Genomic DNA, 17204 nt, shown 5'->3' on the forward strand with positions numbered 1-17204 from the left:
TATTTAAAATGAGATGTTTATCCTGTATTTGATTGTGTTTATCTGCAGATAGTTACACGAATTCAGTTATGGGATGAAATCGAATAGGGATGAAATTGTTTAGGGATGAACGGGTTTAAGAGTTTTAAGAGTTTAAGAGTTTTTAAGAGTTTTAGCCAAATGCTTTATAATATAGTATAGATAAGAATTTTATCATGTATTTAATTATATTTTTCTACAGGTAGTTACACGAATTCAAACATAGAGCTTAATAAGTTATACTTACACACAATTTATATGAAAAATCTTAAATTTTAAGCAATATGCATCAATAAACAGTACATTATGTATAAAATATGTTTTTTAAGAGTTATGTCACATATTTTATAATATAGTATAGATATTTAAGATATCATATAATTAAGATTTTAAAATACATAACCCTAAAATAAAATAAAATACATTTATTTACCTTATTTTAAAGGGAATGTGATCATTTATTTTATATTTAAAGCATAAACAATATAAATAAACATGCCCCACGGCGTACGTTAGCAACCAAGAGATTCCTAACCGTCATTATGGACAAAATTGAAGGCACGCCCCCGCCAACGCACCATCCAGCATTATCCCCAAAAGATTCCATACTCGTTTACTGCAAAAATTTATAATTTCGCCCCCTTCATTTGTATTACATTTCCATTTCCAACCTTCTTTTTCATTTTCATTTAACTTTTGCCACAATACTTCTATAAATCAACAATAGTGTTCCTAAAAACAAATAAGCCGCAACCGAATAAGCAAAAAAGGGTTTTCTAGTTGACAAAATAAGCACTCGGCTTGACAAATAAGCCGTAACCGAACAACTTTTTATCCGAACAAGCCCTACTATTAGATAAAGACCGATAATAATTTATTAACTCTATCAATTTTGTTTTTTGAAATTTTATCTGATTTTGTAATCGTGTTATTCCTCTATATCTTGTAGCTATATGTCTTATAAATGCAATGTAATATGCCATATCAGATTCTTGAAATCAGTTTTTGGTTCCGATTAATTGATATTATGTACATATAGGTATAAAAATGCACAAAAGCACATATTTATGCATCAAAGACAAGATGGTCTTTTTAGATCGTGTGGTTGGGCAAAGATATCAAATCGAGAGAGATGATATGTTTTGAGCAAGATACCAAATATGGCTACAGTCCAAATGATTGCGATATGTTGCCTAGAATTGATCCCACTGGCTAATCCTAACTTGACATCCATATATAAGATGCAACATGAATTACAGATTGTGAGTCAGACTAACATATAAATAGATTCGTGTTATGTCAGTATAAGAAATGAGCACATTTGACGACAAGCTGCTAGAACGCCTATGAATATGAGGCAATTCTACTTGTTTTAGTTAAGCTTGCAAGCAATTTCTTACCCCTATACGCATATATACTAATGGTATAACATCGTATCAATCAAGTCAAACAAATGAACAATAGTTTATAGAGGTAAAAGTTGAATAAACCTAGCGGTAGTGTGAATAGATGAACAAATCATTCAAACAAGGGCAAAATATGAATGAACGATAACACTGTGTGCACAACAAGAAGTCGATGACAAAGCAGATTTTGGATCTTGGATATAGGTAAGACAAGGTGGTTTTCCAAGGGTAAAAATGCACAAAAGACACATTACTCGAACTTGATCCGAGCCCAGCTTAAGGACCAAACCCAAATGGGAAAATCCATTAAAGACCGAACACGGGCCTAGTCCAGTTCTTCAAACTTAAAATGGTTCTATTTTCAAAACCATAACTATATTTTTTTTTATTAACCTATTACCTGGATATTCAACCCGCTATGCGAACCGACTAATCCCAGGGCAACCACCTACTTTGCAGATAGCCCGAAGTCACCGCATTTGAACCTCCATGGCCAAAAAGAAATTTTTTTTGCTACTTGGATTTGAACTTGGGACCTCCTGGTATTTGACCTTTGGAGCCAAGCTCAAACCAATCAGGCACCACCAGTCATAAATGTAATTTTATCATTCAGAACATTTGCAAAATAATCATTTTGCACCTAACAAACCATTTAGAAATAAAATGGTTATTCATCATTCAGACTGTCTGTTTAAACAGATAAAACAAACAACACTCGATCTTAATTCATAGCAAAACCCATGTTTCATTGCTTGTAACTCATTGCAAACATCTTTATAAGTAAACAAAACTACAAATATATGCATTTGACTTCCTGCCTGCCCTAGAAAAAAGGAAAAAAAAAATTCAAATGATTTACCCACCTTCACATTAGATGAATTAGGGTTCTTGATTGTGAAGCAAACCCAGAACTTCAAAGACATTACCAAATTATTGGTGAGGTTTTGAACAAGATATAAAGCAATCTGTGATTTTCTGATCAAATATGGAGAAATCACAGCCATTGCTGCTGCTAAATAAAGAACTAACTGGATTATGCATTGAAGACCAAACAATCTAGATCTTCTGTTGAATGAGAACCTGCAAAATCACAAGACAATGTTACAAAATCAGTACAATATTTTTTGCTTTTTGGCAAAGTTTCAACCTATAATTACCTCTTTGTTGATTAGCAACCATAACAAAATAGTGATAGTTTTGAATTCCGTTCACTAGATTCAACTAGTGTGTCTTTAGTGCGTTTGGTACGTGAGACAGAACAATATGACATTAGAATGGGACAGAACAATACTGTTTTTTTTTTGCCCCACCACCAAAATAGGTGGACAAAAGTTAGGGAAACGAGACAAGGTTCGAAAAGAGGTAGATTAAATGCACCCCTACCTACTAATTTTCTCCTCATACACATCAACATCAAGACTTGCTTTTTACATTTTTAATGCGTGATTGACCTGATTCAGACAAAAATGAGTGTGCATATAACAGTACTCGAGGAAAATTATTGAACTGCTAATGTCAAATCAAAACCTTAAGAACCTCCCCAATTCTTTCACCAGACTATCTCCTGGTTCTGTTCAGTCAACAAGTACCTTGCATATTTTACTAGCAACCGAGAGCATCCATCAAACCGTGTGATCAGTTAAATGTTGCTTAATCAAACACATAACTTCTCTATTTGGGTAGTTTAGATATTTGATTAAAGTCAAACATTTTTCTTATCAAACTGTTACCAGTTGAACATATAAAAGAAAGCAGTCATACACACAGATTCAAAGAGAAAATGAACAAACTAAAACACCGCCATCTTCTCGTAAGACCAGTGTCAATCAAGAAGATAATCACTTAGGGGCCCTTTACCAAACAGGTAAGTGCTTACCAAAATCACATTACCTTACCGGATGAATATGGTAGGGACCAAGAGTCTTACCCGGTAAGTGCTTACCGGGTAAATTGTTGCATACAATGCGTTTTCGTGAACTAAAATCTTACCCGGTAAGTAAATGATAGTGTTAAATTTTACCGGTAAGCGCTTACGGGGTAAGTGTTTCGTAAAAGGCCCCTTAATGTCAGCACTGACAGCAAAGTTTCGAAAGTAGGGCAAAAAGAAGGGAAGAAAATTGGAGCAGATGAAATGAATATTTGCTAGAAGCATCCTTTTCCAGCCTCAATTGAACACACTCAAAGATTTCTTATAGTTGGTCTCACATAACATCACAGTTGCTATCAGTTTCTGCAATATTTTCAACCAAAGACTTTTGTAACCGTGGATGTCTGGGCCAGCTTGCGCACACCTCGACTAATCCCATGGGGCCATAAAAAAAGGGACAGGAAAAATTCCACAGTGGCATTGAGAAGACTTGAACCGGCAACCTATGAGGAGAACCCCAAGGCCTAGCCTTTATTTAAGGTCGCCAGAGTCCCACTTTCATATATAGTCCCATGGTCTTTTAGATATATGCTTATGTTCCATTTCTATAGCTTCAAACTTATAAACCAGTTTTTATGTGTTGTATTATATATGAAACATCACATGTGAAACATGCAAGTTGTCCATATAGCGTTATGAAACATCCCGTACTGTTTTGCGTGTGAAAAGAAAAACATGACATACATTTCATATATGAAACACAACACACACATCCACACAATCATTCCAACTCTCACTTCTCAACAAAATATATTTGATAAATCTATGAATTCAAAAGAGTTTCAAGACCAATATAAACGATATAAAACAAGTGTATAACATGAGGGTACTCTGATTAAAATATTCAAAAATTGAGAGAAAGCATTCAAGTCCCATAAAGCCGAGAAAGAGATGGCTCTTATAGCAACAAGGCCTAAATAGATCAATTATGAGAATGACTTGACCATTGACTCGAATCATACGAGTGGTGACAAAATTTGCAGAATTCTGTAAGAATGATAAAGGAAGCCGAAAGGTGGTGACAGGCAGCAAGTTAAAATTACTGATACAGATTCTCTTCTTTCACTAGAGTATAAGCACACTTAAAAAGCATGCACAAACATGTACCCACAATAAGAACTTCCAACATTAATTTTGCAGGTGGTGTCAACATCCTCACTGGTGAGACCTCCATATCCATGGTGAAAGAACCATAACCCTCATGTTTAGTGTTCACAGAGCTTAACACACCATACATTCAAAAAGTACTTCTAACAGTTAAGATATTGAGTGTTTAGCGAGAACTACAAAGATTAGTTTAAAGAAAACACAAGTGGTAGCAAAACTTATTGACAAACTCTAGAACGATTATATTTACTATAGACCGTGTATTAACAACAATAAAACCTCATGTTGCCCATAAACCACAAAAATTATGACCATATCATGATACGTACAGTGAAAAGAAAAATCTAACCAGGTCAGCTGCTTCTCAAACTACAAAAACTGCAAGAAGCGCATGCATCACAGCCCAGTAAAGAATAAGACTCAGCCGCAGAACAGGCTGTCGCATCAATGCCCTGTCACATGAAACCCTGAAAGATGGCATTTCCGGAAAAAACATGAATCATGATATAGAAAGCTCAAACTATAATGAAAAGGTGGAGAGTGGGAGAGAATAAAGTTACACACATATATGTACAGACAGAGAGAGAGAGAGAGAGAGAGAGAGAGTCTACCATAAGCCATCAACGAAGTCTGTAACAGGCCTAGTGAATCTTGGGACAAGTTTTGATGTAGTAAGAGACTTGAAACCATGAGCTGAGTGAACAACAAAATAAAAGTAAATATAAGGATAAGGAAAGACTTGCTATACCCTCAACCAGTTTCTTGATTGGCTTTCACCAAAAAAATTACACATTTCCTACTTCCAACTTAAATGTCAGTCTAGATGATATTTAGGTTTATGATTTTCTGAGGGCAAAAGCATGAACTGCCTCCTCGCAAGAAAGGAGTCAAAAGATAGTTACCTTTATCATCATCTTCATCTTCTAACTTATCCTTGTCATCTGAGTCCATATCATCTATGGAAATGGCCAGCTGCTCGTTATTTACTTTGCGTAAACTTCGAACTTGAGAGGTCCCTTGAGGTGGCCATTTATTAATCTGCAGCAAAAGTCACAGGATAAATTGCTCCAATAAGAATAAGGAAAAACAAACGAGAATAATTACTCATCACCAAGTTGCACCAATAACACTAAGCAAGCAATTACAAGTTAATATACTTAACTCAAAAAGATAGAGAACCCATTAGCTTTAACGTTTGTGCAAATCACAGATTTACATGTACCTTTATCCCCTCCAGTACCGTCCACACAGCTTAATTTTTTTAACAATTACAGATCTACAGCTTGACGATTTCATCTCCTTATAGTTTCTTATGGGTTTCATTGATTTATGTTGGCCTTTCTTACGAAGAGTTAGGCCCAGTATAGATAAACCATGCAGCACAACCACTTCACAAAACTAAATAGTAGACATACTGCGCAACACCTTCGACAATATGTAATGCAAGAGTTCCAAACAAAAATAAAAGCATTGATTACAAAAGATATGTTCGCATGATCGTAACAAACAAAGTATTACAACTTCTGAGTGATTTTCACAACATGATGTGACTTCATTAAGAACATCATTATAGTACATGTCACTTCATTCAGAACCCATTATCATGCCTGTTTTTGGAAAGAATAATTAAAAGTGATACCAATTCTAGCAGATGTTTAATCATATTATTTTTAAAAACTACTTCATTAGGCCGTGTTGGGAAGCTCTGGTAGTAATTTGTTTGTTTTTCAATAAATGTAGCTCATTGTGCCAATCATGTATCTGTGAAAAACTTACATTTTAAATAACCTTACTGTTACATATGACAGTAATCTACCTTAATATAGGTCTACATTAATAACATTTTAAATAAACCTTCCAATTTCAGGCATAATAAATACTCGATCATGGCTATTCGTTAACATATCTCACATGTATATGTGCCGTATGATTTATTTAACATGTGAAATGCCACATCTTGAGGAACAAGTGATGCAACTTAACTACACCGATTAGCCCATGACAGTTGAAGCAAGCCTAAGACTCTTGACTTAACAATTAATGTCCTCCTTCAATTGCACTGGTGAAATATGCACTTATTGGAAAACATTCACATTTTTTAAAATTTGATCAGCATCAGACAACAGTCAGATGCATCTTAGTTGACTAGATAATCTTACTAACCTGGACTTCGATAGAAAAAGTTGGAAAGAATGATATATTGTGTCTATTGTAGTAAGAGGCGGACAGGGTAATACCTCAACTATCAGAAAAAATTGCTTGGAAACTCAAATAAGTTAGAAAGCTAGAAGTTTAAAAATGGCTTACCACAGGTTCCACTTCCACAATTTCGGAGGTCACTGATGCAATTTGTGCTGAATCATCATCATTTTGATGCATACTCAATCGAGATTCCTTTTCCCTCAAAGAACTCTCAAGAAGTTCTCTTCTCCGCATTAAGTCTTCAACCTTGCTCCTCTCTGTGTGCAACTGATCATCTTTGCTTTGTGACATTTGACGTAGATCTTTCAATTCGGAGATGATAGATGAGATTTGCTTCTTAAGTATTTCTTTATGTTCATGAACTTGATCGATTTTGTTTCCCTCAAGATGCAGATCATGCGTTTCTGCTCCAGAAATCATCGAATCTAACCAAGTCAGGATGTCTTGGATCTCGCGCAAGTCTTTTTTATCAGTTTCTAATGCAAGCAAGGAATCACTGGTGCATCTTGTGATTTCATCCCTCAAGAAAGAAATCTCAGAATCACGTTCTTGAAGCTGAGACTGAAGCTTATCAACCTCAGACAAAAGGGTTTCAGACAGATGATGAAGTTCATCAAATTTGTTCACGGTGATAGAAAGTTTCTTCAAAGCTTTGCCACGAGCAGCTTCAGCAGACTCCAGATCAAGATCCTTTTGCTGCACAAGCCTTTCTAAATCGGTGATTTGGTTTGTCAAGCTTTCCATTTGGGCCTCCTCTTCGTCAAGCGCCTGCAATAAAGCTTCGGCTTCTGCAGTAAACAGATCAAAACTCTTTAGAAATGAATACTTTCACAAATCATAAAACTTGAACTGGACAAGAAAGCTAATCAAACCTTGTTCTTTTGCTGTGAACGCATTTGTAAGTGATTTCACTTTTTCATGCAAATCAACCAAGATTGACTCTTGACTTTCAAGCTCTTTGACCCTCTGTTCCAACACGTTATGCTGTAGATTTACCGATTCCAGCTGCCCCTTCAAATCATTAATCTGAGCTTTTGAAGATTCAAGCTCTTGCAAGTTGCTAGTAGCAGTTGCTTCAGCTTGCTTAATCTGACTGACAAGATCCACACAGATTCTATCCTTCTGAATATCTTTCTCTGTAAGTTCTTTCTGTAAACTAGAGATTGTAGCCTTCATTTCCTTCAGGTTCACTTCCACACTCTCAACCTGAATACTGTGAAAATCCTTAACAAGCGACAATAATCTGTTCACAATATTCATGATGCGCTCCTCAAGAACAGAAAGAGTTTCTCTGCTCAAGATATCTCCTTCAATGCACAGATCTTCACCAGCAGAATCATTTGCAACCAATTGGCCTTTGCTTTTCTCAATTTCCAAAACTGAACTCTTGCAAGTCTCATACAGCTTTAAAATATATTTCCGTAGCACTAAATTTTCCGTCTCTTTCTGTTTACCTGTGGACTCTAACCAAGCAATCTCTTCCTTCGCAGATTCAAGGGAATATTTGTGGGAAGTCATTTCTCTATGAAGAGTTTCCACTGTTTCAGATAAAATGATAACTTCTTCGTGCAAACATTTGGAATGGCTCTGCAACTTTTCTTCTAAATCATTGACATTGGTCATTAAACCTTGCATGTGGCTCCCAACAAACCTCCATAAATCAATGATCTCATTGTCATTGTGGTGCTCTTCTGTTGTACTATCTAAGAATAATTCGGAACGAACGTTGACCTGAGAAGAGAATCTAATTAGAAGATAATAGGAGTATCTGTATACCATGTGAGAACGCCAACAAAAATAAGAACTCATCTTGTACCTAACTTTGTTATCAAGAGAAGGCCAAAGTAACAGGTTTTAGTGTAAGAAGTGATGACAACTATAACTCGATAAGACATCACCTTGATTTGTGAATCACTGCCGACGATAAAATTGCTGTTTTATTAAAAAGACAGAAAGAAAGAAATGATCTCGATGACCATATCCTACGAGTAACTCCAGTCTCCAAAATAACTCAACATTTTAACATTATAGCAAAATAATAGATTGAATAGTATGAGCCTCAAACAAACTTAAGAGATAAAAGGATCAAATGAATGCGGGCATGCTAAAATTATTCTCTCCTTTCATCCCAAATAAAGGTCCACAAGGAAAAAGACAGTTTTTGAAATGTCTAACTATTATAATTTTTGATTGAATAAATGACAAGTTTACCCTTATTAGCAGACAGATTTCCCCATCTCATAATTAAGGGTGGAATTGAAAAGCACACTTACTTTTGAAAGCGGACATTTATTTTGGGACAAACTAAAACTAGAAACGTGGACAATTATTTTGGGACAGAGAGAGTAACAATTAGAGATGCAGGTAACAGCTTACCTTGTTCTCTGACCTGGAACTGTTCAGAGTTTGGCCACCCACATTAGAAGTATCACTTGATTCCAGTGATGATCTAATACTAGCTTCAAGATTGTACAAGTAATCCAAGTCTTTGGGCAAGACATCATTGAGCAGATTGTAGATTTTGCTGAATCCTGGCCTTAGTTGGTCTAAAGCAGATTTCAACATCATAAGTTCAGAAAACTGGCCCCTTCTTTCCTCCAGATGAAGAGCAGATAACTGTTCGAGACGTGAGAAAGATTCATGCTTGGCAGCTTCTGCTGAATCCCTTTCCTTTGATAGTTTCGAAATTTCCATGGTGGTTCTAGAAAGCTCATCAAGAAGGTCTTCGTTCCTTTCCTGTACCTCATTCAACTCTGCAAGTAGTAGCTCAGCAGCCCTTTTAGATTTTTTTAAATCCTGTTCAGAAGAGGACATTGCAACTTGTAAATTGTGCCATTCTTTCTCAATTTGTTGCAGTTTCTCAACCGGATCATTACTTCTCAACTCAACCCCAAGATCAATCTTTGCCAAGGAACCTAAAATCGTGCTCAACGTATTCCTTTTATCCTGCAGCTCACTGTCAGCTTCCGACATAAGATCTTTTAAGAATCGAATTTCAGAATCTTTATCTTCCATCACTTCTTGGGAAGTAATCAAGTCTTTCATCTTCTGCTGATACTCCAAAAGTGAATTTTCCCGAACTTTAAGCTCAGCTTTCAAACGCTCCACCTCAGATGTCAAATCATTGATGTTTTGCTTCATACCATCTCGCTGTTGAACCAAAGACTTCCCTCTTCTAACTGCGACATTTAGCTTCTCTCTAACTGCAGCAGACTTCTGCTCCTCCTGACCAAGTAACTTCTGCAATTCTTGATTCTTTACTTCTAATGCTTCAACTTCATGGGTTAAAGCAGCAAATTTCTGCTCCTCCTGAACAAGTAACTTCTGAAATTCTTGATTCTTTGCCTCTAATGCTTCAACTTCATAAGCCACAGCAGCAGACTTCTGCTCCTCCTCAACAAGTAACTTCTGAAATTCTTGATTCTTTAGCTCTAATACTTCAAGTTCATGAGACAAAGATTGATTTGTTTCCACATGTCTATCCCTTTCATCCTTCACTCGCAATAAATCACCTTCAGCCTCCTCTAGCTTTCTCTCTAGAGCTGCTAGATTCAACTCCCATTGAGTGCTTGACTGTTCAGCACTTCTTTCACCACGAGTCAACACACTTGTTTCAGTGATGTGCTCTTCAGTTGCATCTCCTACTACATGCTCACTTAAAGGGTGTTTTGCATACTTGTCTGCTAGCTTCCTTAGTAAGCCTTCTAGCCTCTGGATATCACTTGTACTTGAGTCAAGATCTTCTGTTTCTGGAACTTGAAGAACGTCCTTGACTAAATCCTGCAGCCGCTTTATCTCACCATGAACATGGTGTATATGCTCCTCATCCACACGCTTCTCGTCCAATTTTAATTGCAATGCACCAACTTCATTTTGCAGCTTATCATTCTCGATTTCGTATAATGCAGCTTTCTCAGAAAGAACCTCCAAATTAGCAGACAGCTGTTCTCGCTCATTGGTAATTGACTGAAGAGCTGCCTCGAGGTCAACTAATCTCCTTTGAGACTCTTCAAGAACAGCATCAAGTGATCCACGGACCTTTTCCAAATCGTAAATATCTTGCTGAAGAGAGTCACAACGGCCATTTGCCTCCATTAGAGCGGCTCCTAACCACTTGATCCTATCTTCTGGCTCTAGTGATCGCAAGTGTGGGGGTATATTTATCTTATCCAGAATTTCTTCCCAACGCTGCACAAGCTTGTTTCGCTCCATCAATGATTGTTCGAGCATCTCGTTTTGCTCAGCCAACCCATAGAACTTATTTTGAAGTTCTTCGTAATTTGTTCTCAATTCATCACCTGAACTTGAAGCTGGTTCTAGATCTTCTCTCCAGCCATCCACAGCCCCTGAACCAGAATCAGGGTATAAACCAGCTCCAATTGGACCCTTTTGATTCCAACTGCTAGCAGGAAAAGAGTTCTCAGAAACTGATTTTGCTAACCAATCAATTTTGTCAATGATATCTCTGACATGGAAGTGCTCTGGAAGTTCCAAATCTTCTAGAATCTCTTCTATTCTCTGAAGAACAGAATCCTTGAGAAGAAATGACTCTCTCAACGCAGTCGCTGAATTGCGAATGTAGGAGAGCTCAGATTCAAGAGCTTCCATACGTTCACCCGCTTCAGAATAAGTTTTAAGTTTTGTTTCGGTCTCTTGAAGTGCGGCATCTTTCAACTGCAACTCGTGCAAGCATTTCTCCAGCTCACTGGATGTTGCGGTCAGACTCTGTTTCAGACTGTCACGGTGCTGAATCAGACCTTTACCTTTCGTAACAGCAATGTGGAGCTTTTCCCTCAGAGCAGATACCCGCTGCTCGGACTGATGAACTTCGGCTTCCTTAAGCTGCATTTCAGATCGAAGAGTAAGTAGCTGCTCCATTGCACTTCTCAGACTTTCCTTAAAAATGTGACTTTCGATTTCATATGGAACGATTGAGAAGCATAAGTTGTCTATTTGGTTTTGCAACTTCATCAGTTCCATTTCCTTAGGCTTCAACTTTTCTCTAAGTAAACCAACCTGCTTCTCGACACTTCTGTCTCTATTAATGAGAAAATGAATTATAGACTCGAGGGAAGACACGAGTTCATCTGGTTTGATCTCAATGTCCTCTAGCGTAACCACACTCTGAATATCTCCCAGCAAATTCATGATAACGTCTGGACGGATACACCTTTTATGTAATTCTTCCATCTCTTTTATTCTTCCCAACAACTCCAAGTTGTATTTTCTATTTAAGGATTCAAGTTGCGCTCGCTCACGAAGAATCGTTATCAATTGTTCAATAAATATGTCATAGTTGCTAATTTCTAGATGATCCAGCTGCCCACTTCTAGGACTATCATCTTGGCTTTCTTCTGTATAGGGACCCGAATCATCCACAAGTTTCTGAAGGTTATCAAAAACTTTATGTAATACATAAGCAAGCTGTTCATTTGCCCCTTCTAAATCCTTAATCTTCTCAACCATGTCCTTGTGAGAGTTAGAAAGAAAGTTGTGGTTCTTGATAGCATCTTCAAGCTTTCCCTGCAGATCCTGGATCACTGCAACAGCTGCATCAACAGAAGTAGCCACACGAGTACCTATATTCTGACCAACACCAGTTTCACTCGAGTGAACTGTCCCAATAGATGCATCCAGCTTTCTGTGAAGTATTGCCAATTGGCTGCTAAGAGAAGCCATTTGTTCCTCCTCTTCATGTAGCTTATCCACTTGTACCTGCAATTCACGGATTCTTGATTCAGATTCGCAAAGCTTTTCTGTTAGCTCAGAGTTCTTTGCTTTAGTGCTGATCCCTTCCTGCCTCAAGTCTTCACACAAAACCACAAGCTCGCCCTTTTTGGCTTCAACGGCAGACACATATTGCTTCAAAACTTCATCCAGAATCACATGCTGGAGGAATATTTCCTCCAAACTATTACTCTGTTCAATTGCATGCTGAGAATTATGTTCAACTAATATACTTTCCTGAAAGTCTCTTTGAGCAGACTTCATTTTCCAGTCATCGAACTCCCTCATCTTAGCTTCGTACATGTCCAAAGTACTAGTAAGAGTAGCATTTTCCTTGCTGAGTTGTTCAATCTGCAGGGCACCGTCTTTCAAGTCATTCATAGACTTCTCATATTCCATCTGCAGATCCTTCATTAAGGTTTTGCAGTTTGTTAACTCTGTCAAAAAATCCTCCTTTTCGGAGCTCAAATGGTCCATCTCTTCTCCAAGTTTGGTTCTCTCCTTTGTTACCAGATCAAGATTCACACTTAAGTTGGCAATTTCTGAACGCAAACTTTCCACCAAGTTCTTGAATTCCATAATCTCCGAAGAAAATTTCTTATTCTCATAAAGGAAGTGCTCATTTGCTTCCTCGAGTTTACTTCTGTCCTCCCTTTCTGAAGTAAGAACCTCATTTAACTTAGCATTCGCCACCTGAAGTCCTTCGACTGATCTCTTCCATTCTGCCAATTCAGTTAGCAGCCTCTCCTTTTCAGAAGCATAATCTTGTTTTTCCTCTTCCAGTTTGGTCTTCTCCTCCTTTACATGAGAAAGATTTCTTTTGGCATCGACATTATCAACCTGCGCTAATTCCAGTAAAGAATTGCACTCCATCAATTCTTTAATCAACTTCTCATTCTCCAGAATCACGTCTCCTTTTTCCTTCTCAAGTTTATTTCTCTCATTGGTCAATGAAGCAACAGACACATTCATGTTTTCATTTTTCACCTGCAAATCTGATAACAAACTCTTACTGTCAACCAACTCAGATGACACATTTAACAACTGATGCTCAAGTTTATTTTTCTCATCGGTCAATGAAGCAACAGACCCGTTCAGATTTTCATTTTTCACCTGCAAATCTGATAACGAACTCCTACTGTCAACCAACTCAGATGACACATTCAGCAACTGATGCTCAGACCTGTTGAGTTCAGCCTGCAACTCCTCAATGCGAGCAGAGGACCGGTCCAACTCTGTTTTCGAGGAAGAAACATTCATCTGAAGCTTCTCCATTTCACTTGTAACTCTGTCCAGTTCAGACCTACATCTGGCAAGCTCTTCAGAAAGGATTTTGTTCTTCTCTTCAAAATCACCAAGAGAAGCACTGAAAACCAATTTTTCATTAACCCACTGAAGACGATGCTCATCAAACTCCTTCTGTACATCCCATTCTTCGCATAGCTGCAGGTAAACCAATTCTTTTTCAAAATTATTGATATATAACTGCTCCTTGAGTCTCTCAGAGAATTCAGCAGAGCCAGACATCATATGATCATCATTCTTCACATGCCCACTACTAACTGACTCTCTTGCCGCAACCAGAAACCTAAATTCATCATCACCTAGAAGCTGGAACACCTTTGCAAGCTGAGTGAGGCCAGCTGGTGTGACCTCCCCACCAGAAAGCACGCTATCCGTCAAAGATACATACTCGGAATCACCTGAGGTAGATGGCAATGTTATTCCTCCATCGCCATCAAAGCCTGCCACTACATCTTCTTTTGGAATTGTAGGTGCAGGATCAGAAGATGGAACCCCATCTGAGATGGGCAAAAAACGTTGAGAGTCAGAATACACATCTGTGTTAGTATCGCCTGAATTGTCATCCACACTAGCAACTGCAGGAATGCCATCGGGTTCACTAGTTTGTTCTGTTGCACTGCTTGTATATTCCATCTTAGTATCTTCTTCACCATCCCCTGAATTAACTTGAGCTCTCTCATCAAGTATGGATGACAAAGGTTTCATGTCCCCTGCAAATTCTATCGTACTGGTTCTATTATCAGGTTCCAAACATGAATGACCATGTTCTTGCATTGCCCCTACCAAACAACAAAAAAGATTTTGATTATAAACCACAGAAATGGGTACATTTTAAAATCCGGAGACCCATTTTCATTTAAATAGCTGAAGCAAATATCATGGAATGCTGGTAAGAAATGGTAAATGAGAACAAGAGAATACAGGCACAACCTACATCTGGTACCTGATCTTCCCCACATGCAGCATTCAATTCACCTGCTTTACGAGAAAAGCCAACATCAAGTATGGCTTTCAAACCAACAGGCGTCACATGAACGTAGCCACTTTCAGGTTTTCCTCCAACATTAACTGTTTCTGGAGAATAATTAGTTGGCATCGCCTCATCAAGGTTAGAAATCTGCAGATCTTTATCTGGAACCAAAGCATCAATTGATTCATTGGCAAGCTTCAAGCTTGATCCATTTTCATCAGCCTCAGAAACTTCTATTTGTAAACTTGGTGTGGAGAATTCAGGACTCCCCGTATCAGCATTAGTAGCTACTAAGTTATCCGAGGAATCTTGTATAGATGAATCAACAGGCTCTGTGGCCGGATCTTGAACAGGCACTTCTGTGGCTGGAAGTTGTTTTTTTCCCTTTTCCGATTTGGCAACAGAAGATGCTTCATCAGTAACAACATCATGGTCTGATTTATTAGCCTTACCCGAGGGTTTACTGCCTTTACCATCCTTCTTTTGCCGATATTGTTGAAGCTGATAAAGCACACAAATAATGTTAACAACAACTTTCATACAGCATATCCTAATAATTAACTAATGAAAAAATCTGTTACCACGATATATGAATTTGCACTTTACGACGCTATGTGTAAAACAGCCTTTATTTTATTTTGCTTATAACAATAGAGAATAAGTATAGAATAAAGATTGATCACCAAAAAGACAAATATGTTGTTCGTGATTCACCAAATTGATAGTACATTCAGTTTTCAGACATTTAAAAAAAAGTCAACACCTTGTTCTCCGATCGAACATTCAATTCATTTATAACCAAAAAGCAGAAGTGGCAAATTAACAAGATTTTTGTTGCTTATGTGGCAATAAAATTAAGTTTTAAAAAATTATTTGACAACAACCCTACCCCAACACAACATGTTTTCTTTCCCCAACCAAGCAGCTCCATCTCACCAACTCCCCCTCCAGCCTAATTGCCATTAATCATAGAGTTGATTCATTTTAATCGTCACAGCCATCAGTGACATCATCAAACTTTGTTGCCAATTTTCAACTAGAAAGGTATCTGGGTTTAACAGGTTCTATATCTTTCTAAAATTCACCGTATGATGATTGATGGCTATTTTACCCCTTTGTCTAATAATACACGTTTTCTGTTTCTTGGTATATAGATTTTTATTGGTCAATAAGAGACAAAGAACTTGTGCAATTGGCTGCTCAGAACATTGTTACTGAAGTTGATGACTTGTGGAAAGTAGGTTTGTTTTTCTGGTAATCAACAAGTTAAGGTCTATTAAAACGTTTCCCAGAATACCATAAAAACATGCAGACACTTATACGTGGTGCATAACACTAGTACAGTAGTACTACAATTTGGATAAACACATTCAGTGTCAAGACGGAAGAGGATGCAAAGAATGCATTAACAATAAGATTAAGCAAAGAAGAAATCTTGTTATGGCAGCCAGGAAAAGTTTTCTATTACATAAAAGCATAAAAACTGTTCCATTTAAATGGGTTTTAGGGTTTTAAGTAGGCATGAGCATTGTTACAAGATTAAGTCATTCTACATCTTTTTGGCGCTTTGTCAACAGCAAAATTGACATCCCTCTCAAAACATGAATCCCCCTTTCAACAATGTCAAAATTCGATAAAAACCTAAACGCTAAACAAAGCAAGAACAATCAAAATCATCAACGCTTTTAGTATAAGAAGCAATTACAAAACCAACAAACATCAAGCTATTCAATCAAATTCCAAAATCTCTCCACTCAATCAAACAGTAAATATCGGTTCTAACTAACATACCAACAAGTTTAAATTGGATTAAATCAACACAATCCTAACCTTTTTACGGCCAGCAGCGAGCAGATCGGTCCGGTTTTTATTTTTATCCATCAAAACTGATTCGTTTAAATCCTCAAAACCCAAATCATGTTAAGGCTCTCAACCCGCCTCTAGATCATTAAACACCTGCAAATGCAGCAATTCCGGATTAAAACATGGAAAATTAACGAATCCATGATGATGAAAAAGCAAGAAAAAGGAAAAAGATTGGAACTAACCTTTGAGCTGCTTGAGGGATTTGGATGGATCTTGTGGGTTATGGAGATTGGAAGCGTTTTTCTGGTTTAGATCTAAAAGAAGGGATGTTTTCTCTCGGTTTAGGTAAATATAAAATGCAGATGTTACGATACGTCTTCTTGTTGGGTAGGGTATGGTTTCAAGATTACGCTTTCGGTTGTTTGATTAAAGAAAACCTAAAAAATTTGAGATCTTTTTTAACAAGTTGTTACGTGTTTTATAAACATTTTATAAAATTATAAAGAAATTAATTAAAATAGTTATCTTCGATCTGTAATTTCATCTCTTAGTCATTTGTCTTTTAAAATCATCAAAATGTCATTTTGGTTTGCAGTATTTTACAGAGGGGTCAAAAGGTTGAAAATGTTTTTGAATCAGATTCGTAAAGTGCAGGGATCAAATATGTAAATTTGAAATAACATATCATTGTTGCGGATATATTTTTGCAGACTAGAAGAGTACTCGCGTAATGCAG

The 17204-nt window shown here is 37.3% G+C and overlaps 1 protein-coding gene across 4 annotated transcripts; it reads right to left on the bottom strand.

The window, feature by feature from the left end:
* Positions 1–2128: 2128 nt before the first annotated feature.
* On the bottom strand, positions 2129–16813 carry LOC112528959 (227 kDa spindle- and centromere-associated protein). Of its 4 annotated transcripts, none has more exons than XM_025140024.1 (10): positions 16711–16813; positions 16493–16618; positions 14668–15163; positions 9037–14471; positions 7533–8391; positions 6766–7448; positions 5361–5496; positions 5070–5151; positions 4808–4925; positions 2129–2504 (listed from the first exon to the last, which is right to left on the bottom strand). In XM_025140024.1, the coding sequence occupies exons 2-9, from the start codon at positions 16541–16543 to the stop codon at positions 4823–4825; spliced, it is 7845 nt and encodes a 2614-aa protein (XP_024995792.1). In that variant the 5' UTR covers positions 16544–16618; positions 16711–16813; the 3' UTR covers positions 2129–2504; positions 4808–4822. The 4 variants fall into 4 exon arrangements, with proteins under 4 accessions (XP_024995792.1, XP_024995791.1, XP_024995793.1 ...); XM_025140023.1 differs by having other exon boundaries at positions 14623–15163; XM_025140025.1 differs by lacking the exon at positions 16711–16813 and having other exon boundaries at positions 14623–15046; positions 15136–15163; positions 16493–16539.
* Positions 16814–17204: the final 391 nt, after the last annotated feature.

The sequence above is a fragment of the Cynara cardunculus genome, assembly GCF_001531365.2.
Source record: "Cynara cardunculus var. scolymus isolate 2C chromosome LG 16, CcrdV1, whole genome shotgun sequence".
NCBI classification, from domain to species: domain Eukaryota; kingdom Viridiplantae; phylum Streptophyta; class Magnoliopsida; order Asterales; family Asteraceae; genus Cynara; species Cynara cardunculus.